Below are 25,576 nucleotides of genomic sequence, written 5' to 3' on the forward strand. Positions count from 1 at the left end.
CCCAGAGATCGAATAACGGTGCAGGAATGCACTGCAGGGCTGACGCAGGGACCATAGTAGTCAAGAAGCGTCGTTAATGCTTAAATAAATAGATAATAATAAGACGGCGTATAGTCATTCGAATCAATGTATATTTTTAGAATTTACATTATCTTTTTTAGAATACACTATTAGATCTGTGATATTCTATGGACCACCTGGCTGTGGGAAAACTATGCTTGCAAAGGCCCTGGCAAATGAGTTCAACATGAGTCTTGTTGAAGTAAGTGGATCCGAGTTATATAGCAAATTCTATGGTGAAACAGAAGGGAGATTAAGAGATAAATTTGAAGAAGCAAAAAGGAGGTACAGTCAAGACTATATTGTTTGTATTGTTAAGACAGAACATATCTGGTTTTAAAAATTTAAAACAGGCGGAAAAAACTAGTCAGGAAAAGTTACAAACAAAACAAATTTTTTTAATTGAGCCCATGCAAAAGAACACCTAAGTGCCATCTTTGATTTATTTTCAATTGGAGATTTTTATTATTGGACATTATTGGACTTCTTTCGAACCTAGCAAGAAAAGAACAAAGTATACGTCTAAATGTTCTAAAAATACGGTTGATTCAATCGAAAAACGGGATATTAATCAAATGGAAGTAATGGATTTTGCAGACTTAAACTAAGAACAAAGTAATTAATAACATACTAATAGAAAAAAAATCATACCTTGAATGCAAAATTATTTGTCTGTGTTCTATTTTGCGAAGAGGTTTGGAGGTTTAAGCTGACCAGTAACCTTTTGGATTTAACCAGGAATTATAACTGTTTCAGAGAGCCAATTGTCCAACAAGGGCTCATTGAATTGCTTTTTGGGATCTGGAATTTATAGGATCAATTTTGTTTGTATTTGACTATTTGATTTTGACTATAAAGAATACATCCAACTTTGAAAATACGTGGACCGAAACTGGCCAAAAATTTGATATTTCGTTGTCGTTGTAGTATGTAAATTGTTCGAACATTAGGATAGGCCATTGACAGGGATAAAGCATTTTTCTCCAGCCAACACTTTAGTGAAAAATTTCAGATAACCTAGGCATGTGCCAGTTGAATAAAAAGAGACCTTTATATAGATAAAAAACAATGAATAGTGTTAATTGGATGTGAGTGCTGTCAATACTGAGTGTACAATGACAAGATATAAAAACGTGACTTTGCAAAAGCGTCATTTGTCGAAAAAGGCTGATCTAGAGCAAAATCTGAGGGGGGGGGACTATGCAATAAGGGCACCAATAATTGACCAAATTGCTAGGTTTACTTAAAAAAACAGTAAAAAAACCGAATGAGGGTGCCATAAAAATCTTTGGGTTGGGAGGGGGCGGCCCTCCTGGATGCGTCTCTGTCTGTAAACAAGATTGTTCCAACCGTGGAAGAAACGAAACTTCATTTGGGTAATCCCAGAAGTTGCTTTAAAATGTTGCTGTTACTTTATTCACTAAAAGAAAAACATATTTTCCCAAATGGAATTAGAAGGACAAGAAAAAGAGATTTTTTTTTGTGTAATGTGAGTAAGCATTTATAAGATTAATTTGATATAGTGAGCGTAATGAATTACCAGTGAAATCTGAGAACGATCTTTACCCTTGGCTGATTTGCTTTATTTTTGCAATAGGAATGTATAGCAACTGTATAGAAACCTTTAGCAACTGACGAAATATTTTAGAAGGTACTGTTTGAACTTGGCTCATGAGCATGCTTGAAAATATTGATTCTTGGCTGATTTGAAGTATAGAGACCTCGAGAATGTAAAAAATACGTCTTGCTTTTCAATTTCATCTCGCTTCTGTTGAGGATTGGCAATAATGTTTGCCTTTTTTCTCACTATTAACAATATGACAATTTTTTTCAGAGCTCCGTCCCTTTTGCTGTTTGATAATATCGATACGTTGTGTTCTCGACAAGATGATAGTAACATGAGCAGTGATCAAGAACGGCGCGTCTTAGCAACGTTAATCAATGCCTTAGATGATCTAAATTCGTCAGAAACCAACAGTTTCTTAATAGCAACAACAAATCGTCTAGAAAACCTTGACCCAGCTATTAGAGGGCCTAGAAGGCTTGATCGAGAGTTAGAAATAACAGTTCCTAATGCAGAAGATCGCGTAAATATATTAGAGAAGAAACTAAGGAAGATGGACTGTGAAATTACTGATGCTGAAATTGTGTTATTAGGACGTGCAACGCATGGTTATGTAGGAAGTGATATTGATGCTCTAATTGCTGAGGGGTTCCTGCATGCTAGATCAAGAGGTGGTGCTTTGTGTTTTTCTGATTTGAACGCTTCGTTGAGAAAGGTGAAACCTAGTGCTCTGCGGGAGGTTCAGATTGAAGTTCCTAATGTAAGTTTGGTTAGAATTGGAAACAATTTTTCTCATTTTGTTTACTAGTTAGAATATTACCGGTCGAACCTAATTTAAACTTCACATCTTCACTATTTTGCATTTTAAATGAATCATTTTAGCTTATTGTTTCTCTATCAGTAATCAGACTTGCCCAGTTTTGTGTTCTTGTCTTGTAGTACAATTCTCATTTGATTATTTAAACTTACTGCAGGTATCTTTGAGATATTTCAACATTAACATAATTTGTCTGAGGAACAGATTCCAATTACATTGCATCCTCACTGTCCCACTTTTTAGAGCTATGTTCTAGCATTAGTAGAACATTGTGTTGAATCTGTAATTGAATCCATGCTTTTTAATAGCCCACTATTAACACACTTAACCCACTCCTTAATAGTCCTTCATTATTAACCCACTTCCGAACATCGTAATATAGGTGCCTCCCCATGATGGCAAACTTCTTGATGAATTATGTGTTGCTAAGGATCTTTTTAGTCAAGAATTGTTGTTAACCCATGGACTAGGACAATAGATACCCTATAGAAGTTGGATCCTTGGTAGTTTAAAATGGACACGTAGGATTAAAACTACTAGTGCCATTTACAGTGCACTGGCGACTACGTTAAAAAAAAAAAAAAAAAAAAAAATCATGATAATTTCTTAAACCACATTGGCATGCCATAATATATAAAAAGTAAACGATACGAAAATGGGGTTTTTAAGGCCAAACGAGAATACACAAAGCGAATATTTCGAGAGAACAACCGCCACTCTTCTTCAGCGCGAAAAACCAACGTAACAAACGCGGGAAGTCAATGTGAAAAAACAAAAACCAATGAAAAAACCAAAAAATTAAAAGATGAATAAAATTCAATAAATGCCAAAAAAAGTATAGAATTTAATGTAGATATACAAGAATTAAAACCAAATACCCAAAATTTATAGAATTTAATGTAGATATATAAGAATTAAAACCAAATACCCAAGAACCATAAAGCGAGTCACACATCTTTGATCACCTGGAACATACTATTTTATTTTATCAAGCTAGTTTAATTTCACATGACAAAGGTATTGTCTAGAACTACAGGGAAGTTGTTTAAATTTTTAAATACCAACATTTAGGTCTAGCTTTGATACCGGTGATTTAAGAATAAATGAGTCATATTTTGGTTTTCTCAAAAGATCCGCTAGTATCCGTCGATGGCAGTTCATAATTTTTTGGATTTTGTGCGATTCGCGGATATTGGCGAATGGCTCGCTTTATGGTTTTTAGGTATTAGATTTTAATTCTTATAATTTTTTTTTTGGCTTTTATTGAATTTTATTTCATCATCTGATTTTTACTTTTTTAATTAGTTTTTGTTTTTTCACATTGACTTTCTGTCTTTGTTTTGTTGGTTTTTTCTTCGGCACTTTTCTTGAATATATTAGTTTGTTTCGAGCGGAAAAAGAGAGGCAGCTGTCCTCTCGAAATGTTCGCTTTGTTTGTTTATTCAATATTCTCTTTCGGCCATAAAAACTCCTTTTTTGATCGTTTCCTTTTTTTAGATAGCGACATTGATGTAGTTTTCTGTATTATTGAAATAAAGATGAAATTTCACTATAAATGATAATTAATCAGATTTTTTCAGGCATTTTTTAAGTTTAAATTATGTGTACGAATTAGGCCTAGACTAGCTTGGGAAAATCTTCATGGGGCAAGTAGTTATGACATTTGTTTTTTCTCAATGCCAGTGCCACTTTCCACTTATAAGTTTTCCAGACTTTTTATAGACCCATTCAATGCCAAAAGAGAACTGAATATGTTTAAGCGTAACTAAACTGAGCTAAATAGAAACTAGACATCTTTTTTATTCTAACTATGCTTTCCTCAATCAGTCTATTCTTAACACTTGCCAGCTTTTATGGACTAGGATTAAAAGTCTAGTTAATTATTTTCCCAAGGGGTCCTGTATCAGTCTAGAAAGAAGCTGTAGCATGGATTTCTTTTGGTCAGTAGAAAAACGGGTGTGTTTCTAAAAATAATTTCCTCTTTGTTATCTTTTTTTCTGGCCTGTCGCGTATGATTGTCTTTACAATTCTACGGGCTTTATTTCTTCTTTGAAAGTTCATTTTAGATGATTGCTTTGACTATATCGCCGTTTCATTTATACCTAAAATGAAGTGAAAATATAACCATGGGCAAAACTTTTAATTAAAGACAGGGAAAACCTCACAAAAGACAATACTCGCTTTTCTATTTTTATTTCACTGTGTTGCAGTGCAATACTACTTCTTACGTAGTTTTTTTCTTATGAAAAAAACTACAGACTTCTTCGGAGTCTGTAGCTCCGAAGAAGTAAGAGATGTAAAATCAAAGTTTTCCTGTGTATGGAAATCATGAAACAAGGCAGAAAAGTTCTAGTGAAAATTTTCAGTAGTTTTGAGTATAAAAAAAAACTCTTTTTTATGCTTTGACTGGTATGCTGTGACTGGTGTCAAGATAAAACCATCGTAGTAGGGGAAATAAATTTTTCAGAAAAACTTTATGTCGTGCAGAATATTGCTTTTGAGAAACGTGGGACAAAGCACTGCGTTGCTTCTAGATGGCTTGGAAATAATTCTGGAAAAGTTGAACTCTAATGCCAATTCGGTTTTTTGGGATCTTTTCAGAATTGTTTGATTTGATGCCTGTAGTATTTTAATCAAGTAATACTATGGAAAGTACACAAGGTGGCTTGATTTTAATTGTATATACAACATTGCCTAGTTTGCTTTGAAATAATTTCCAAAGTTGTCATTTTTAATATCCTAGAGGTAATTTTTTCTAGGCAACGTGACAAAAATTAACAACGCGGATAGACAAATTTTGATCTTCTAAGAACTGAAGAGAACATTAGTTTTCCTAAAATGAAATTCCTTTTCTGACTTTTTTTATTTAAAGTTTTGATTTCCGGAATTTTTTGCATCTTTTCTGCGTAAAATCTTACTACTTTCAAAGCTAAATTTTTAGAAATCAAATAAATTTGAATATTGACAGAACTTCATATTTCCTCTTCGGAAATCCCAGCAAAATTTCCGTATCTCTCATGAATTTTAGGGAATAATGCCATAAACCCTGATTTCAAAACCGAACTCACAATTTTTTTTATTTTTTTAAAATTTTTGATTTTCACGTTTATTCTATTTTATCTTCTATTTCCGAAATAGAAATTTACACTAAGCAATAAAAGCTTACACAATGAACCTTCTTAAGAATGTTCATTAATTCCAGTAAATAGTACACAGTTGTAATACAGAAAAAAAAATAAAATAAATAAAAATCCAGATTCAGAATTCGATGCTTACTTCATGCGCACATAACTTATTTTTTAAGTTTTCTAAACGCACGTGGGACCTTGCAAATAATAACTTACAATAATCATAACGCATGTGCAACCATGATACGGGAGCATACACATATTGCCCGTGAGATATATTTGCGTATGTTCCTCTGCACTGCATTGGTCACTGTCGTTGAAGACTCTACGGACCTTGGCAACAGAGGTCTAGTTTCATTTATAAATGGAAAGTTCGTTGCTTAGTGTTTTGCCAATTTTTATAATTCTTATTTTATGTTACACGTTTTAATTGTAAACTTTGTTAGCAACATCTTTTGTTCATACAATTTGGAACAACTTACAGTAGGATTAATATCCTGAGAAGAAATATAATTCAACTAAGCAAGTAAAATGACTTGATATTTTAAGTTGAAGTAGCAATTACAAAGCAAAAAAACAAAAAAAAAAAACGCAAAGATGAGTTAATTTGACGTATTCTGTCCTATCTCAAAATACACTTTTTAATTGTAAACTTAGTTAGTAATATCCTTTGTTCATACAATTTGAAACAACTTACCGTGGGATTAACATTCTAAGAAGAAACGTAATTCAACTAGGCAAGTTAAAATAACCTGATGTTTTAGGTTAAAATACACAAAGATAATTTAATTTGGCGTATTCTATTCTATCTCAAATTATTTACTGTTCAGAATTTTTCTTGGCATAAGCTATGGTGAGGATTTCCAGTTCCTGAAGGTCCCTTTGTGATTGATCCATCTGGACTTTAGTAACTGAGTTGAATAAAAGATGTCCTCCAAGACCCGACAAAAATGCAAACGTGTTTGTAAATGAAAAAGCTGGAAAACCAGAAAAGGCTTTGTAAATTGAGTTTTAGAAGAACAATTCGAAAAAAGGAAGAAACTGCTCCTTTTATTGACACCACCACAAACATATATTTGAATCAAAGCTTACTTTTATATTATTGCCCTACTATCAAGAAAACAAACCCAATTTTTTTTGAATAGTCTACCGACTAAACGTTGTCTGGGAAATTATTTTTATTTACATTGCCATGAATTTACGCCTATCTAAGAATTTAATCTTACATGGCATTATTTGACGTTTCAGGTCAGATGGTCTGACGTTGGAGGTCAAGAAAAACTGAAAGAAAAGTTGAAACAGGCAGTTGAGTGGCCAATTAAACATGGGGACAAGTTAAGAAAACTTGGCATTTCTTCTCCCAAGGGTTTACTCATGTTTGGTCCTCCTGGATGCTCTAAAACGTTGATTGCTAAGGCTCTAGCCACTGAAAGTGCGCTTAATTTTATTGCTATAAAGGTAAATTGTATCAATCTATTGTTTGATATATATATATATATATATATATATATATATATATATATATATATATATATATATATATATATATATATATATATATATATATATATATATATGCTAGCTAGTTGGTGGGGGTGCCTCGCGCCCCCCTAGCCCCCCCGCGCGCGTAAGTCGTTACGCGCCATTGTAGTTGTGTCCCTGCGTCCCACCTGTGAATATAGATAGATATATATATATATATATATATATATATATATATATATATATATATATATATATATATATATATATATATATATATATATATATGTTTTTAAGTACGTAAAACTTGCGAATATACAACATTCTTCGCTGTCCCATTGTCTGTACATATAAATAGATTGTCAGGTTTACCGACTCTTGAACATGCTACATATAATTGTCCATGGGAAAAACAATCCGTATTCAGATCAATACCTCATTATTCTAATGATTGCCCTTGAGCTTTGTTGATGGTGATTGCTAATCAAACATTCCCTGTGTCCCCATCGTCATTTATATACCCCCCCCCCCCTGTGCCCCCGGCGTCCCCGTTGTGGTTGTGTCCCAGTCGTCATTTATAGTCGACAAACATGACGTCAGTCGACACACAAACATGACGTCAGTCGACACACGTCCCAGTCGTCATTTGTGTCCCGGTGTCCCAGTCTGTAATTTCTCTTTGAGTGTCCCGGTCGTCATTTATATTCCCTGTGTCCCGGTCTGTATATACATTCATTTTTGAAATGGTATATGATGAAAGAAATTTTTTGTTTTTTTCCTTTTTTTTCTTTTTATTTTTTTTTTTGGTTTTTACCTTTTTTTAGCTTTTTTAGTTTTTTTCTTTTTTCTTTTTAGTTTTTTTTTCTAGTTTTTACCTTTTCTAGTTTTTTTTTATTTTTCTTTTTCTCCTTTATTTTTCAGTTTTTTCCTTTTTTTAGTTATTTTTCTTTTTCAGTTTTTAGTTTTTTTAGTTTTTTTATTAGTTTTTAGTTTTTTTTTCTTTTTAGTTTTTTTCTTTTTTCTTTTTAGTTTTTTTTTGTAGTTTTTACCTTTTCTAGTTTTTTTTTGTTCTAATTTTTTAGTTTTCTTTTTCTCCTTTATTTTTCAGTTTTTTCCTTTTTTTAGTTTTTTTCTTTTTCAGTTTTTAGTTTTTTTTAGTTGTTTTATTAGTTTTTAGTTTTTTTTTCTGTTTAGTTTTTTTTTGTAGTTTTTACCTTTTTTTTAGTTTTTTTTCTTTTTTAGTTTGTAGTTTTTTACTTTTTTTTTTTAGCTTTTTTAGTTTTTTTAGTATTTTCTTTTTAGTTTTTTTGTAGTTTTTACCTTTTTTTGTTTTTTTTCTTCTTTTGTATTAATGCTAAAGCCAAGGTTCGAACCTGGAACCTCTCGGTCCTAGAACCTGGAACATAACGCTTTATCAACTGAACTACTTCGGCTTGAATACATTCGTTTTTGAACTGGTATATGATGAAATAATTCAGACGTCATATGCGGACAGACAGACAGTCACACAAACAAACAACTTATTTTTATATATATAGATTTTTTGTAGTTTTTACCTTTTTTTTAGTTTTTTTTTCTTTTTTAGTTTTTAGTTTTTTATCTTTATTTTTAATTTTTTTTTTAGTTTTTTAGCTTTTTTAGTATTTTCTTTTTAGTTTTTTTGTAGTTTTTACCTTTTTTATTTTTTTTCCCTCTTTTGTATTAATGCTAAAGCCAAGGTTCGAACCTGGAACCTCTTGGACCTAGAACCTGGAGCATAAAGCTTTACCAACTCAGCTACTTCGGCTTGAATACATTCGTTTTTGAATTGGTATATGATGAAATAATTCAGACGTCATATGCGGACAGACAGACAGACACACAAACAAACAACTATGTAGTTTATCAGTGATTTCAACTTTTGCCGGAAGACACGGGCCGTAATGTCATGTCTATGAACCGCCGATTGTCCTTGAAGCATATGACGAAGGTAAAATCGTTAATCTTCCAACGTTTGTGGTATTACCGTCATTTACAACTGCATCTCGCAAATGAATGTATTGTTCAGAGCGGAGCTTGGTCTGATTCAGACGGATAAATAGCAAACGTTCTAATTCAATTTTTGCATACATATCAACGATGTATTGGTGAAACAATTGACGGCATTTTAAAATATAATTGTCTTCATCCTGCCGAATCATTAGCCTATAGGAATAATATTGCATTGCGTTGCATTTCTTATTCATTTCTTTGTTAGTGGCTGGATTTATCAATTTAATATTAAAGTGATAGCCGTCGGCTCCATCCCAAAAAATGGTAGGATATTGTAGGGCATCGTAGCATCGATGAATTTCAGCAATTCTTTCCAACTGAGCGTTTCGCTTGTGAAGAATAATATCTCGAGGTAAAAGCTGATCACCGACCATAACGATTGCCACTTCGTCGATAGTTGGAGCATTGTATCTACGCACATGTTGGCCAGGAGGCGTTTTGTCAGCGGAAATAACAATTTTATCCGTATCAGTAGGCATCAAATCGATAGCTGTTTTGAACAGACGCACTAAATTATTATTTTCGTGGAAAAGATGTTGCCATTGGGAAACGATAGTCCTTTCGAACGTCGAGACGCTCGAGAATTTATGATTCTCGCCTGAGAATGGTAGAAGGGACCCTGCTCTGTGATAAATTTGCCCTTTTACTTTGAAAGTAGGCATAAATTGATCTGGATTTTCGATTTGGGCACCAAACGACGTCATTTGGAAACATAAGTTATATTTTCTGATCTGTGATAAAAAACGCTTAGATTTGGACGTAGTTCCAGTAAGAAAAGTCTTTAATAGCTCTGGTGGTGCCGCCAGTAGAGGAAGTTTAAATTTTCCTGAGGCGCAACACATTCCCATTGTTTCACCATTGAATTTCAAGGCCTTGCAATAGCGACAAATTTTAGACATAGTCCCGATTTGAACACATCTACTCAAGCTATAATCATCGACTGGGCTGTCCTGAATGCCAAGCGAAAATTTTCAGGTTGCTCTTGTGATTCCTCGGCACGCTTTCTTTTGGTGATTTCTCTTTGAGACGCAAGCCTAATTTCACGCTGTTGCTGTGATTCCTCGGCACGCTTTCTTTTCTTACTTTCTCTATCAGCCGCAAGCCTGTTATCATGCTATTCTTGGGATTCCTCGGCACGCTTTCTTTTCTTACTTTCTCTATCAGCCGCAAGTCTTTTGGCATAGACTCTTAGAGTAGCTTCCTCGGCTGTTGCCATTGTAGGTTCTTCAGTCATTTTACAATTAAAAATTTCTCTTTCAACGATCTTCTTACAATTAAAATTTTGTCTTTGAACGATTTTCTTAAATACTTATAATGACGTCATATACTAAGCATCGTCATAACAAACATGATTACAACTAACTTCATGACGACATAGAGCTCATTCCTTATAATGACGTCGGTCAACAGACAGACAAACAACTTATTTATATATATATATATAGATAGACTAGCTGTTGGGGTGGCGCTTCATGCCACCCCAACACCTAGTTGGTGGGGGCCCCCCTGCGCGCGTAAGTCGTCACGTGCCATATTAGTTACGCGCCATTGTAGTTGTGTCCCTATGTCCCACCTGTGAATATAGATAGATATATATATGTTTTTAACTACGTAAAACTTGCGAATATACAACATTATTCGATGTCCCATTGTCTATGCATATAAATAGATTGTCAGGTTTACCGACTCTTGAACATGCAACATAAAATTGTCCATGGGAAAAACAATTCGTATTCAGATCTATACCTCATTATTCTAATGATTGCCCTTGAGCTTTGTTGATGGTGATTGCTAATCGAACATTCCCTGTGTCCCCGTCGTCATTTATATATCCCCCTGTGCCCCCGGCGTCCCCGTTGTAGTTGTGTCCCTGTGTCCCGGTCGTCATTTATATTCTCAGTATCTCGGTCGTCATTTGTGTCCCAGTGTCCCAGTCTGTAATTTCTCTTTGAGCGTCCCGGTCTTCATTTATATTTCCTGTGTCCCGGTCGTCATTTGTGTCCCGGTGTCCCGGTGTCCCGGTCTGTAATTTATTAGATTTTAGTTAAAAAAACAAAGGCTCGGCGATATTTATTTCATAGTGACGCTGAAAAATAAAGAAGAAAAAGAAAACTGAAAAAAGAAAAATGGTAAAAAGCTAAAAAAAAACTAAAAAGAAAAAACTAAAAAAAAAAATTAAAAAAAGAAAAAACCTAAAAAGAAAAAACGTAAAAAAAATAAAAAAGGTAAAAAACTAAAAAGAAAAAAAAACTAAATAAAGCTAAAAAACTAAAAAAAGAAAAAACTAAAAAAAAACTGGGAATTGCACAAATATTTCAATATATTTTGACAATAGATTAAAGTAATTCGAAAACCTTAAAACAGGTGCCCAAAATTTGAGGTTTATTATAGATTGTTGGAGCTCTAGCATGCTTGGCACGTAAAGATTTTTCCAAGTGTCAATCTTAGTATGAACATTAACAAATTGAAGAAAACAAATCAATAAAAAGAAGAAACTAAAAAAAAGAAAAACTAAAAAAGAAAAAAACTAAAAAAAAACTAAAACGAAAAAACTAAAAAAGAAACTGTATCTATATATATAAAAATAAGTTGTATATAAGGCTTTGTATATGACGTCATTATAAGATGACACTACAGACCGGGACACAGGGAATATAAATGACGACCGGGACAGAGGGAATTTAAATGACGACCGGGACACTCAAAGAGAAATTACAGACTGGGATACCGGGACACAAATGACGACCGGGACACAGAGAATATAAATGACGACCAGGACACAGGGACACAACTACAACGGGGACGCCGGAGTCACAGGGGGATATATAAATGACGACGGGGACACAGGGAATGTTCGATTAGCAATCACCATCAACAAAGCTCAAGGGCAATCATTAGAAAAATGCGGTATAGATCTGAATACGGATTGTTTTCCCATGGACAATTATTATGTTGCAAGTTCAAGAGTTGGTAAACCTGACAATCTATTTATATGGACAGACAATGGGACAGCAAAGAATGTTGTATATTCGCAAGTTTTACGTAGTTAAAAATATATATATATATATATATATATATCTATCTATATTCACAGGTGGGACACAGGGACACAACTACAATGGCGCGTAACCAATATGGCGCGTAACGACGCACGCGCGCGGGGGGGGGGGCTTGGGGGGCGCGAAGTTTCCCCACAAACTAGGTTTTGGGGTGGCGCTTCGCGCCACCCCAACAGCTAGTATATAGATAGATGTAAGTTTCATCGGTATCAAGGCTGTAGAGATATCTGAAACCTATTGAACAACAACCCACAGCATATACTGGAGTTACTTCACTGCCTGATTCTCTGAGGTTCGTTTCTTACTATTTCAAAGAAGAAAATGCCATATGCTTTTTCCTGTCTGTAATGATTTACCTAGCTAGTAACCTAGTAAGAGACGATCACGTCCCATACTAGGGAATGGCACTCCTAAAACTAGTGTCAGATCGAAACAAAAAGTGCAATATTAGAACCGGCTAAAACTCCTATTAGGGAACTTAGAGTCTCTTGACTTGAACAACAAAGGCAATATGTTGGCTTGAAACGAATAAAAACGAATTCTAGACCATAGTAACTTAAATATTTTATATAAAGGTTATATTAAAGAACGGAATATTGCCCGTAGTAAATGATATGCTTAACTAAACCGATCATTTATCTAATTTTACTAGTTGCAGCTATAGATGCAACCATGGTTTTGAATTTGAAAGATAAATATGTATAAATGTTGCATTCACTTATTACGTCATATATGGTTACAACCCACGATTATGAGGTCATTCATCAAGCTTGTACATGAAAATGTTTTCTTTAAATCTTTTTATTTTAAATATATTGTTTATAACAAAAGGCATTAGATGTGGCAATTTCCTTTCAAATGAGCCATTAATCCGCTCTCTATGATGTTCCAGTACCCTGCTAGCTAAGGAGGAAAGTCGGAAAGAAAAAAAGATGCTGTTGGTGCAAATATCGTAGTTCAAGCAAATTTTCTTGTTTTTCATGCCATTTTTTTGCTCGTTATTCCAGCCAAGGGACGTTAAGTTTCCTATACATGGGTTTGGGACAAGGCGGTTCTAATAGTGTTCTTCTTGTTTTGATATGACCCTATTTTTAGGAGATATGGGCTATAGTATTTCATAGTACTGGACGTGATCGTATCTTACTAGGTCGTTAGCTACCGCTGCAACCCGGACAAATGGGAATTATGTAAGTTTAATTGGTATCAAGGTTGTAGGAATGGCTAAAATCTGGTATAGAATAGACCATGGTGCGCTTTGGATTTAGTTATAGAAAGGGTCGGTATAGTTAAGTATTATGAGTTTCATGTCTTACTGTTGTAACTTGCAACCTAGTAAGAGACGATCACGCCCATACTAAGAAATTCAATAACCCGTAATTCCTAAAACTATAATCAGATGAAAAAAGAAGTACAGTGTTAAAACTACCTTGCCTATACCGCTATATAGGACACTAACGGTCCCTTGGCTTGAATAACGAGGAAAATTTATTGGCTTGAAAAACAAGAAAAGTGGTTCCAAGCACGATATTCTGCATCGACGGCATCTTTTTTTTTCTGTGCAGTTAGTGGGGCACTTGAAAATCATAGAGAGCTGTTTAATGACTCATTTAAAAGGAATTGCTACATCTAGTGCCTTTTATAGTTAAAATAACAAAAAAAATTTGAAAATAGAATAAATTTTGTACGAAAAACTCAATTTTTGTTCAACACTGTAGTAGCAAATGTTGTTAACAACGTCTTCCATGTGAAGATCAAAACAATATTTTTAAACAATATTTTTGAACCAAATGCAGTAATTTTTTTAGGGTTTTAACCGAAAAGCTGATTAATGAATTGGAACTAGAGTAATTCCTGAATATTATAAATAAAATAATTTTATTCCATTTGTCCGTTCAAAGCTATATTTGTCTTTCGGAACCGAACCTTATTTGGCTTAACTCCTAAAGTGCGCATCTCTATAGCGCTGTGCTATGTTTACATAGCAAAAATGAAAATTTCAAAATAAGTTATATTTCATTTTGGTTCGCAGTTCTAGATCGCTTAAGTTATTATGTAAGCTGCAAAAAATATTTATGGTGTCTGAGCCATAATTTTAATTTTTTAATTCAAATTAGAAAAATACCTTAAATTTTAAGATTAGTTTTGTTTTTTGTTACGTTCTAACTACTTGCTGCGTGATTTTATATCTGAATTGATAAGGATAGACATGAAATCACTGAAATCATGGCATGAGAGATTTCTTATTATAGTGGGATTGATTACAGCCCATTTATGGCATTTAAGAGCTTCCATAGAAAAAAAGACACTTATAGAAGTGATATTTGAACCATATACAAAAATTAAAGAGTTTATAGTTCCAAGAATTATCGCTCCTCTCCAAAATTTCGAGGGAGTACTTCCTAACATTAACGTTCCTGAAAATACATGTTTTGATTCATCCATATCAGATACCACGTCTCAAACCTCAAAAAAATCTTCAGGATTTTTATCTAAGGTAATTAAAAAAGCACCAATATTTTTTGAAGAAATCAGAAAAGGGAAAGAAAAATTAGAAAAAGAAAATAAAAGAACTAAGGAAAGGCAAAAAGGACCTATAAAAAGGGAGATGACTAGTTCTGTGGATGTGGCTAGCTCTGTGTTGAGAAAAACAAGTGCAATTCAAAAAAATAATAAGAAGGAGACAGGACTTAGTGAAATATCACTAAAGAACTTGGGAGGCAGTAATGGTGATGACGAAATGGAAAAAGAAAACAGCGAAATCGACATAAATTCTGATGAAGCCTTTTTCTCTTTTTGAAACCAGCCAAACGAGATTTCGTATTAAAGGACGACTTCTTGCCTTAGAGTGTGTTGAACTCAAATCATTCAGTGCTAAAAAAAAGTGAAAAAGGTAAAAAACTAAAACCTAAAAAAGAAAAAAAAACTAAAAACTAATAAAATAACTAAAAAAAGATAAAAACTACAAAACAAACCAAAAACTAAAAAAAACTAAAAAAAGGTAAAAAACTAAAAAAAGGTAAAAAACTAAAAAAAAACTAAAAACTAAAAAAGAAAAAAAAACTAAAAAAGAAACAAACTGAAAAATAAAGGAGAAAAAGAAAACTAAAAAAATAACAATAAAAATAAAAAACGAAAAAAAGGGTAAAAACTACAAAAAAAAACTAAAAAGAAAAAAGAAAAAAAACCTAAAAAAGCAAAAAAAGGTAAAAACCAAAAAAAAGGCACAGGGGGATATATAAATGACGACGGGGACACAGAGAAGGTCCGAGGTTCTAGGTCCGAGAGGTTCCAGGTTCGAATGTTGGCTTTAGCATTAATACAAAAGAAGAAAAAAAAACTAAAAAAGAAAAAAAACTAAAAAAAAAGGTAAAAAGAAAAAAAAACTAATAAAAAACAAAAAAACTGAAAAAGAAAAAAAACTAAAAAAAAGGAAAAAAACTGACAATTAAAGGAGAAAAAGAAAACTAAAAAAATAAAAATAAAAAAACTAAAAAAGGGAAAAACTACAAAAAAAAAACTAAAAAGAAAAAAGAAAAAATAGACGACCGGGACACTCAAAGAGAAATTACAGACTGGGACACCGGGATACAAATGACGACTGGGACGTGTGTGTCGACTGATGTCATGTTTGTGTGTCGACTGACGTCATGTTTGTGTGTTGACTGACGTCATGTTTGTCGACTATAAATGACGACTGGGACACAGGGAGACAACTACAACGGGGACGCCTGTGGGGGCACAGGGGGATATATAAATGACGATGGAGACACAGGGAATGTTTGATTAGCAATCACCATCAACAAAACTCAAGTGCAATCATTAGAATAATGAGGTATAGATCTGAATACGGATTGTTGTTCCCATGGACAATTAGATTTTGCATGTTCGAGAGTCGGTAAACCTGTAGTGGGACACAGGGACACAACTACAATGGCACGTAACTAATATGGCGCGTAACAACTTACGCTCGTGGGGGGGGGGGCTTATATATATATATATCTATACATATAAAAATAAGTTGTCTGTCTCTGTGTCTGTCTGTCAGGTGACGTCATGTTTCTGTGTCGACTGACGTCATGAATTTAGTTGTCGTCATTTTTGCTATGACGGTGACGTCATTAATGGTATTTAAGACATGCGTTCACGGAAAAATTTTTAATTTTAAAATGACTGAAGAACCTACAATGGCAACTGCCGAGGAAGCTGCTCAAAGAGTCTATGCCAAAAAACTTGCCGCTGATAGAGAAAGTAAGAAAAGAAAGCGTGCCGAGGAATCATAGAGAAAGTAAGAAAAGAAAGCGTGCCGAGGAATCACAAGAACAGCAAGAAAACAGGCTTGCGGCTAAAGAACGCAAAACCGCGCAGTTAGATGAAAATCCACCTGGAAAGCGAGAGTCAAAACATATCAAAACTGAAAATGATAGCGATGATGATTGGGTTTGGGATTTTGACTTGGATAAGGTCATCAATGCCTACCAGAATTAAGTTAAAAAACAAAGGTTCGGCGATATGTACTTCATAGTGACGCTGAAAAATAAAGAAGAAAAAAAACGGAAAAAATGTAAAAAACTAAAAAAAAAGAAAAAACACTCAAAGATAAATTACAGACTGGGACACAAATGACGACCGACACAGAGGGAATATAAATGACGACCAGGAACCTCAAAGAAAAATTACAGACTGGGACACCCGGACACAAATCACGACCGGGACGCAGGGACACAACTACAACGGGGACGCCGGGGGCACAGGCTGGATATATAATTGACGACTGAGACACAGGGATTGTTTGAATAGAAATTACAGACCGGGACACCGGGACACAAATGACGACCGGGACACTGGGACACAGGGAATATAAATGACGACCGGGACACTCAAAGAGAAAATACAAACTGGGACACCAGGACACAAATGACGACCGGGACACAGGGAATATAAATGCTATTTATATGCACAGACAATGGGACAGCGAAGAATGTTGTATATTCGCATGTTTTACGTAGTTAAAAATATATATTTATATCTATCTCTATTCACAGGTGGGACACAGGGACACAGCTACAATGGCGCGTAACGACTTACGCGCGCGGGGGGGCTTGGGGGGGGGGCGAAGCGCCCCACCAACTAGGTGTTGGGGTGGCGCGAAGCGCCACCCCAACAGCTAGTATATATACATATATATATATATATACTAGCTGTTGGGGTGGCGCTTCGCGCCACCCCAACACCTAGTTGGTGGGGGCGCTTCGCGCACCCCCCCCAAGCCCCCCCGCGCGCGTAAGTCGTTACGCGCCATAGTAGTTACGCGCCATTGTAGTTGTGTCCCTATGTCCCACCTGTGAATATAGATAGATATATATATATATATATATATATATATATATATATATATATATATATATATATATATATATATATATATATATATATATATATATATATATATATATATATATATATATATATATATATATATATATATATATATATATATATATATATATATATATATATATATGGTTTTAACTACGTAAAACTTGCGAATATACAACATTCTTTGCTGTCCCATTGTCTTTGCATATAAATAGATTGTCAGGTTTACCGACTCTTGAACATGCAACATATAATGGTCCATGGGAAAACAATCTGTATTCAGATCTATACCTCATGATTCTAATGATTGCCCTTGAGCTTTGTTGATGGTGATTGCTAATCGACCATTCCCTGTCCCAGTGTCCCGGTCGTCATTTACATCCCCCTGTTTCCCCCGGTGTCCCCGTTGTAGTTGTGTCCCTGTGTCCCGGTCGTCATTTATATTCCCTGTGTCCCGGTCGTCATTTGTATCCCGGTGTCCCGGTCTGTATATACATTCGTTTTTTAGTTTTGTTTTTCTCCTTTATTTTTTTCCTTTTTTTTCTTTTTTAGCTTATTTAGATTTTTAGATTTTTTAGTTTTTTTATTAGTTTTTAGTTTTTTTTTCTTTTTAGTTTTTTTGTCCCGGTCGTCATTTATATCCCCCTGTTTCCCCCGGTGTCCCCGTTGTAGTTGTGTCCCTGTGTCCCGGTCGTCATTTATATTCCCTGTGTCCCGGTCGTCATTTGTATCCCGGTGTACCGGTCTGTATATACATTCGTTTTTTAGTTTTGTTTTTCTCCTTTATTTTTTTCCTTTTTTTTTCTTTTTTAGTTTATTTAGATTTTTAGATTTTTTATTTTTTTTATTAGTTTTTAGTTTTTTTTTCTTTTTAGTTTTTTTGTAGTTTTTACCTTCTTTTTAGTTTTGTTAATTTTTTTTTTTACTTATGTCCTGGTCGTCATTTATACTCCCTGTGTCCCGGTGCTTTGTTGATTGCTAATCGAACATTCCTTTTGTCCTGGTCGCTTTCTCTTTGAGTGTCGTCATTTATTTTTTTCTTTTTTAGTTCTTTTAGTTTTTACCTTTTTTAGTTTTTTTTAGTTTTTTAGATGAAAATTTTTTTTAGTTTTTTCCTTTTTTTCTTTTTAGTTTTTTATTGGTTTTTACCTTTATGTTAGCTTATTTTTCAGTTTTTTCCTTTTTTTTTATTTTTTTTTTATTTTTTATTTTTTTTAGTTTTTTACCTTTTTTAGTTTTTTTTAGTTTTTTTAGTTTTTTTAGTTTTTTAGCTTTTTTACTTTTTTTATTAGTTTTTAGTTTTTTTGTAGTTTTTGCCTTTTTTTAGTTTTTTCAGTTTTTTTTTAGTTTTTTATTGGTTTTTACCTTTATTTTAGCTTATTTTTCAGTTTTTTCCTTTTTTTTAGTTTTTTTTAGTTTTTAGTTTTTTTAGTTTTTTACCTTTTTTTAGTTTTTTTAGTTTTTTTAAGTTTTTTAGCTTTTTTATTTTTTTTATTAGTTTTTAGTTTTTTTGTAGTTTTTGCCTTTTTTTTAGTTTTTTTAGTTTTTTAGCTTTTTTATTAGTTTTTAGTTTTTTTTGTAGTTTTTGCCTTTTTTTAGTTTTTTTAGTTTTTTAGCTTTTTTATTTTTTTTATTAGTTTTTAGTTTTTTTTGTAGTTTTTGCCTTTTTTTAGTTTTTTCAGTTTTGACGTCACCTGATCCAGTTTTTTCAGGTGACGTCACCTGATCCACGATCCACAGATCCACAGACAACTTATTTTTATATATATAGATAGTTTTTTTTTTTACTTATGTCCTGGTCGTCATTTATACTCCCTGTGTCCCGGTGCTTTGTTGATTGCTAATCGAACATTCCTTTTGTCCTGGTCGCTTTCTCTTTGAGTTTCGTCATTTATTTTTTTCTTTTTTAGTTCTTTTAGTTTTTACCTTTTTTAGTTTTTTTTAGTTTTTTAGATGAAAATTTTTTTTAGTTTTTTCCTTTTTTTCTTTTTAGTTTTTTATTGGTTTTTACCTTTATTTTAGCTTATTTTTCAGTTTTTTCCTTTTTTTTAGTTTTTTTTTTATTTTTTATTTTTTTTAGTTTTTTACCTTTTTTTAGTTTTTTTAGTTTTTTTAGTTTTTTAGCTTTTTTACTTTTTTTATTAGTTTTTAGTTTTTTTTGTAGTTTTTGCCTTTTTTTAGTTTTTTCAGTTTTTTTTTTAGTTTTTTATTGGTTTTTACCTTTATTTTAGCTTATTTTTCAGTTTTTTCCTTTTTTTTAGTTTTTTTTAGTTTTTAGTTTTTTTAGTTTTTTACCTTTTTTTAGTTTTTTTAGTTTTTTTAGTTTTTTAGCTTTTTTATTTTTTTTATTAGTTTTTAGTTTTTTTTGTAGTTTTTGCCTTTTTTTAGTTTTTTTAGTTTTTTAGCTTTTTTATTAGTTTTTAGTTTTTTTTGTAGTTTTTGCCTTTTTTTAGTTTTTTTAGTTTTTTAGCTTTTTTATTTTTTTTATTAGTTTTTAGTTTTTTTTTGTAGTTTTTGCCTTTTTTTAGTTTTTTCAGTTTTGACGTCACCTGATCCAGTTTTTTCAGGTGACGTCACCTGATCCATCCATCCACAGACAGACAGACAACTTATTTTTATATATATAGAAGATATATATATATATATATATATATATATATATATATATATATATATATATATATAGTAGCGGGAGCCCGGCGGCTTTGCCACCGAACCCCGGCACTGGTCACGCAGCAGGCTTCTATGTATGGATTCTCATTATCGCTTGTCTTCTAACCGCAGACAATTTGAGCCTTTTCTTGATGCCATGACGTCACCACAGGTTTAATACAGCAACCTTGTGAAAAATACGAATTCTTTATTAAAGTCCTGAACTATCTAGATCATTTTTGTGGCCAGTCATCGCTGTTCTTTGTTTTCCAACCATTCATTTTATTGTCCATTTTTGTTCATCTTTACCTCAGAAAGTTTTTTCCACACCTTTCGCTTTGGCAGTTTTAGATTCATACATAATTTTCTACGACTTCATAGATAACAAATACGTCTTTTTCAGTTTCCAACCATAAATCACTGTTCAAAATTTCGTTTACAATTCAATGTGATTCTCGCTGTCGTTTGATCCATGCCCTTTTTCTTTAGCTGTTGCGATTCTCACTTTAACTAGTATTCTAATCACATTTATCTGTACTTCATTTTCATCAATCAGCTCCTTAAACATTTTAAATGACTTTAAATTTGAATTAGCCTCTTTGTAAAATTACATTTTTTTTTATTGGAGCTTTAACTTTTGCCTTGGCTTGTCTTTTGTCATTACGCCGAACCTTTCTTTTCTTAACAAAGTCATGATAAGCATTGATGATCTTATCCATGTCAAAATCCCAAACCCAATCATCATAAATATTACTTTCAGTTTTGGAACGTTTTAATTCTCGTTGTCGCTTATCTTCAAACTCCATTTTTCTTTTTTCTTCATTTTGGATTTTCGTAACTTCAGACAATTTTTCATTGCCCTTTGGTTTAGCCGTCCTTATTGGTCTGGTTTTACATGATGGTCCAGGTTGTAGATTTGTTAATTGTTCAGAGTGGCATATATCATTGAACAATTGCCTTGGGATATTTGTACATTCATGTTCAATGGTTACCCTCAGATGAACCACTGTCGCAGGTATCTGTATGTAAACTGTGTCGTTTTGGTATCCTCGTAAAAAGAAGTCTAGTAATGTGAAGTCTAGTGAACGTGGAGGATATTCGACACAGTCAGTCCGTCTAAACAACCTGTTTGGCAAGATTCGAACAAGAAATGATCTAACACTGCAATGGTAGTGTTGAGGTGCTCAATCTCGCTGGAAATAGAACTATTCCTGTTCAAAGTCATCTGTAATGTTTGGCATGACAGACTATTGCAGCTTGTATATATAATATACTAGCTGTTGGGTTTAGCAGGTAGTTGTATACATCCTGAAATTGAGTCTACTGGGAGCTTTCCGTTTCCAATTGCCAGCAATTGATCTGAAAATGTTTGACCAGAGTCATCGTTTTGCAATCGGACACGCATATTTGTAGTTAATTTTAATGTCTTTACGTGTGCCCATAAATTAGAATTTTTCAGGCAAGAATTCATTTCGTCTGCAGGGGTTGATCTAGGTATTATAGGTAATGTTTGCCTGAAATCTCCCGCAAGTAATATTAATGTGCTGCCAAAGGGTTTCGAATTTCCTCTCAAATCTCGCAATGATTGCTCCAGAGCCTCGAGCGATTTTTTGTGTGCCATTGTGCACTCGTCCCAAATAATAAGTTTGCATTGCTGCAATACTTTACCCATCCCAGATGATTTGGAAATATTGCACGTGGGAGTTTCTGTAGAATGCAAATTCAGAGTCAATTTCAAAGAGGAATGAGCAGTTCTTCCACCAGGCAGCAACGTTGCGGCTATTCCGGACGACGCAATTGCCAACGCTATATCATCTTTTGATCGAATTGATGCCAGAATCAGTTTTATCACAAACGTTTTACCAGTACCACCTCGTGCATCCAAAAAGAAGATTTGTCCAACGTTGTTATCGACACAATGCATTATCGTATCATAAATGTCTTTTGCTCAGACATTAACTTAGAAATATTATTTTGTACATACGACAACAGATCACTCGTGTTGTAACTTTGTTCAAGATCCAATTCTACACATGTCGAAACAGCAGCGGTACGATTAGGTGAAGGCATTCCCAAATCCTGAAGAGGTTTGTTTGCCATACATAAGCACAAATCTTCAATAATAACTAAAGTGTAGTTATAATTTTCTGATGTAAAATCAAAAGTCATATCTGACGTCTCTAACCGTTTTCGATGGAGTATATCTTCGGACATTTTCGATTTAAATTTCTCCCATAACTCTGTAGGAGCTGAAGGAGAGCAAGTTGTTAGTATGATTCCAAACAATGCACGAATTTGACTTGGAGTTGACGTTTCGCACGCGTCATTGATGCAGTTATCCAAGTGTTGGTCATTCTCCAATAAATTCAGAGCTTGGCATGCACTACGGTAAGTGTCATGTATAGTACCGTTTACAGTTCTCAAATACTCAAAGGACGTCGGACCGGGTACATTCACCAAAAGCAGGCGTAGAAAGAAGCATTCATGTTGATTGGGGTGAATGGTGTAGAGTCTTCCTATCGTGGTATCTTTGAAGATGGTAGGTTTGCCTTCGACAGACTTACCCTGTTTTCGACGTTCAAATGATTTATTTTTAGTATTCCATGTGTAATACGAAGGCACTTCAGTATACAGCAGTTTTTTTTGCAAAATAATCATTTTGGCATAACGAAAAGAAAGCAGTTAACGTTGTATCCGGTGGATTCAGGGCTCTTTGTTGCACGTTGGATTCCGAAAAATAAACACGTTGACCATTCTGTAAATGTACCGCTAAGTGAACAACAGCTGGACTTCGTTCATGTATCGGAAATGAAAGAATTCGCCAAACAGCTTCATTACTGCTTATGTATCTTCCAGCCTGATATTGTACGATTTTATCGATATCTTTGATTTCGGACTGCAAGCCAAAAACTGCCATGTCACTGCCTTTCTTGACGTATTTACATATGTATTTGATTGCCTTCACGGAGTTACAATATTCAACGTTTATGTCTGCATTAAATGTTTTTGATAATAAAGGGGAATATGGAGCAACCCACTGGTTATCTACTTCGATGGTGGTACCGTTACGCTTCTTTATTATTGCTATCTTACCACCATCTTCAGTAGATCTTCTTCTATATTGTGGGTAACCATCATTGCCAGTAATTGTGCTGGGTACTAAAAGTCAAGGATATTGCTTTGTGCACCTTCCTTTGGCCATGCATGGTGATTTTTCGTTCAGTGCACCGCAAGGTCCATGTATCATATTTTTTACCACAATACTATATAAGCCCTTATCGACATTTTCATCAGGTATTTCAGCGGAAATCACATCATCAATTTCATTAGAAGTAATTTTATCATGTAGCCAGATTAGTATATGTGCGTGTGGCAATCCTTGTTTTTGCCATTCCACTGAGTACATCCAGCATCGCACTGACCCAAACACTTAAAGTTTTACTATGTAGTTTATCAGTGATTTCAACTTTTGCCGGAAGACACGGGCCGTAATGTCATGTCTATGAACCGCCGATTGTCCTTGAAGTAAAAGCTGCTGTATCTCGTCCCAAGATTGATTACATGTAAATGTAATAAATAAATCTGGACGACCATAGAGACGAACATACGCATTAACATCTTGAGCATATTCATGCATATGACGGGGACTGCCAGCATATGACGAAGGTAAAATCGTTAATCTTCCAACGTTAGTGGTATTACTGTCATTTACAACTGCATCTCGCAAATGAATTTATTGTTCAGAGCAGAGCTTGGTCTGATTCAGACGGATTGGTGAAACAATTGACGGCATTTAAAAATATAATTATCTTCATTGTGACGAATCATTAGTCTATAGGAATAATAGTTCATTGCGCTGCATTTCTTATCCGTTTGTTTATTAGTGGATGGATCTATCAATTTACTATTAAAGTGATAGCCGTCGGCTCCATCCCAAAAAGTGATAGGATATTGTAAGGCATCGTAGCATCGATGAGTTTCAGCAATTCTTACAAACTGAGCGTTTCGCTTATGAAGAATAATATCTCGAGGTAAAAACTGATCACCCACCATAACGATTGCCACTTCGTCGATAGTTGGAGCATTGTATCTACGCACATGTTCGCCAGTAGGCGTTTTGTCAGCGGAAATAACAATTTTATGCGTATCAGTAGGCAAAATCGATAGCTGTTTTGAACAGATGCACTAAATCATTATTTTCGTGGAAAAGAAGTTGCAATTCGGAAACGATAGTCCTTTCAACGTCGGAAACATTTCGTAACGTGCATTCAATTCAGAATTGCTATCACTGATGAAGTACAGTTGTAAAAATTTATGATTCTCACCTGAGAATGGTAGAAGGGACCCTGCTCTATGATAAATTTGCCCTTTTACTTTGAAAGTAGGCATAAATTGATCTTGATTTTCGATTTGGGCACCAAACGACGTCATTTGGAAACATGAGTTATATTTTCTGATGTTTGATAAAAACGCTTAGATTCTGACGTAGTTCCAGTAAGCAAAGTCTTCAATGGCTCTGGGGGTGCAGCCAGTTGAGGAAGTTTAACTTTTCCTGAGGCGCAACACATTCCCATTGTTTCACCATTAAATTTCAAGGCCTTGCAGTAGGGACAAATTTTAGACATAGTCCCGATTTGAACACATCTACTATAATCATCGACTGGGCTGTACCTGAATGCCATGCGATAATTTTCACGTTGCTCTTGTGATTCCTCGGCACGCTTTCTTTTGTCATTATCTCTTGAAGCCGCAAGCCTGTTTTCACGTTGCTCTTGTGATTCCTCGACACGCCTTCTTTTTTTACTATCTCTTTCAGCAGCAAGTCTGGTTTCGCGTTGCTCTGGTAGTTCCTCGATACGCCTTCGTTGGCTTAAATTGCACATTCCTAATCTGGCATTATCTCTTGAAGCCGCAAGCCCGTTTTCACGTTGCTCTTGTGATTCCTCGACACGCCTTTTTTTTACTTTCTCTTTCAGCAGCAAGTCTGGTTTCGCGTTGCTCTGGTAGTTCCTCGACACGCCTTCGTTGACGTAAATTGCACATTCCTAATCTGGCCCTTCTCTTTGAACCGCAAGCCTGGTTTTGCTTTTTGGTAACATTCTATCTTTTTCAATGTTTTTCAATTTGTCAATGTTCATTCTAACATTGACAGTTGGAAACATCTTCACGTGCCAAGCATGCTAAAGCTCAACAATTTATAATAAACCTCTAAATTTTAAGTATCTGTTTTAAGGTTTTCGAATAACTTTAATGTATTGTCAAAATATATTGAAATATTTATGCAATTCCCAGTTTTACATTTTTAGTTTCAATTTTCTTTTTTCTTCTTTATTTTTCAGACGTCATATGCAAATGTGTGTGCACCTGTGAATATGGATATATATATATATATATACTAGCTGTTGGG

The 25,576-nt window shown here is 34.1% G+C and overlaps 1 protein-coding gene across 3 annotated transcripts in view; it reads left to right on the plus strand.

Annotated features, from left to right (window-relative positions):
• LOC136036167 (ATPase family gene 2 protein homolog A-like) overlaps positions 1–25,576 on the plus strand; it is a 119,357-nt gene that overhangs the window by 34,693 nt on the left and 59,088 nt on the right. For all 3 annotated transcript variants that reach the window (XM_065718231.1, XM_065718232.1, XM_065718233.1), the window contains exons 5-7: positions 162–345; positions 1,895–2,384; positions 6,818–7,027. In XM_065718231.1, coding sequence (XP_065574303.1) covers positions 162–345; positions 1,895–2,384; positions 6,818–7,027 — 884 coding nt within the window. The remainder of the gene's footprint in view (positions 1–161; positions 346–1,894; positions 2,385–6,817; positions 7,028–25,576) is intronic.

This window comes from Artemia franciscana, chromosome 15 (genome assembly GCF_032884065.1).
Source record: "Artemia franciscana chromosome 15, ASM3288406v1, whole genome shotgun sequence".
NCBI lineage: Eukaryota > Metazoa > Arthropoda > Branchiopoda > Anostraca > Artemiidae > Artemia > Artemia franciscana.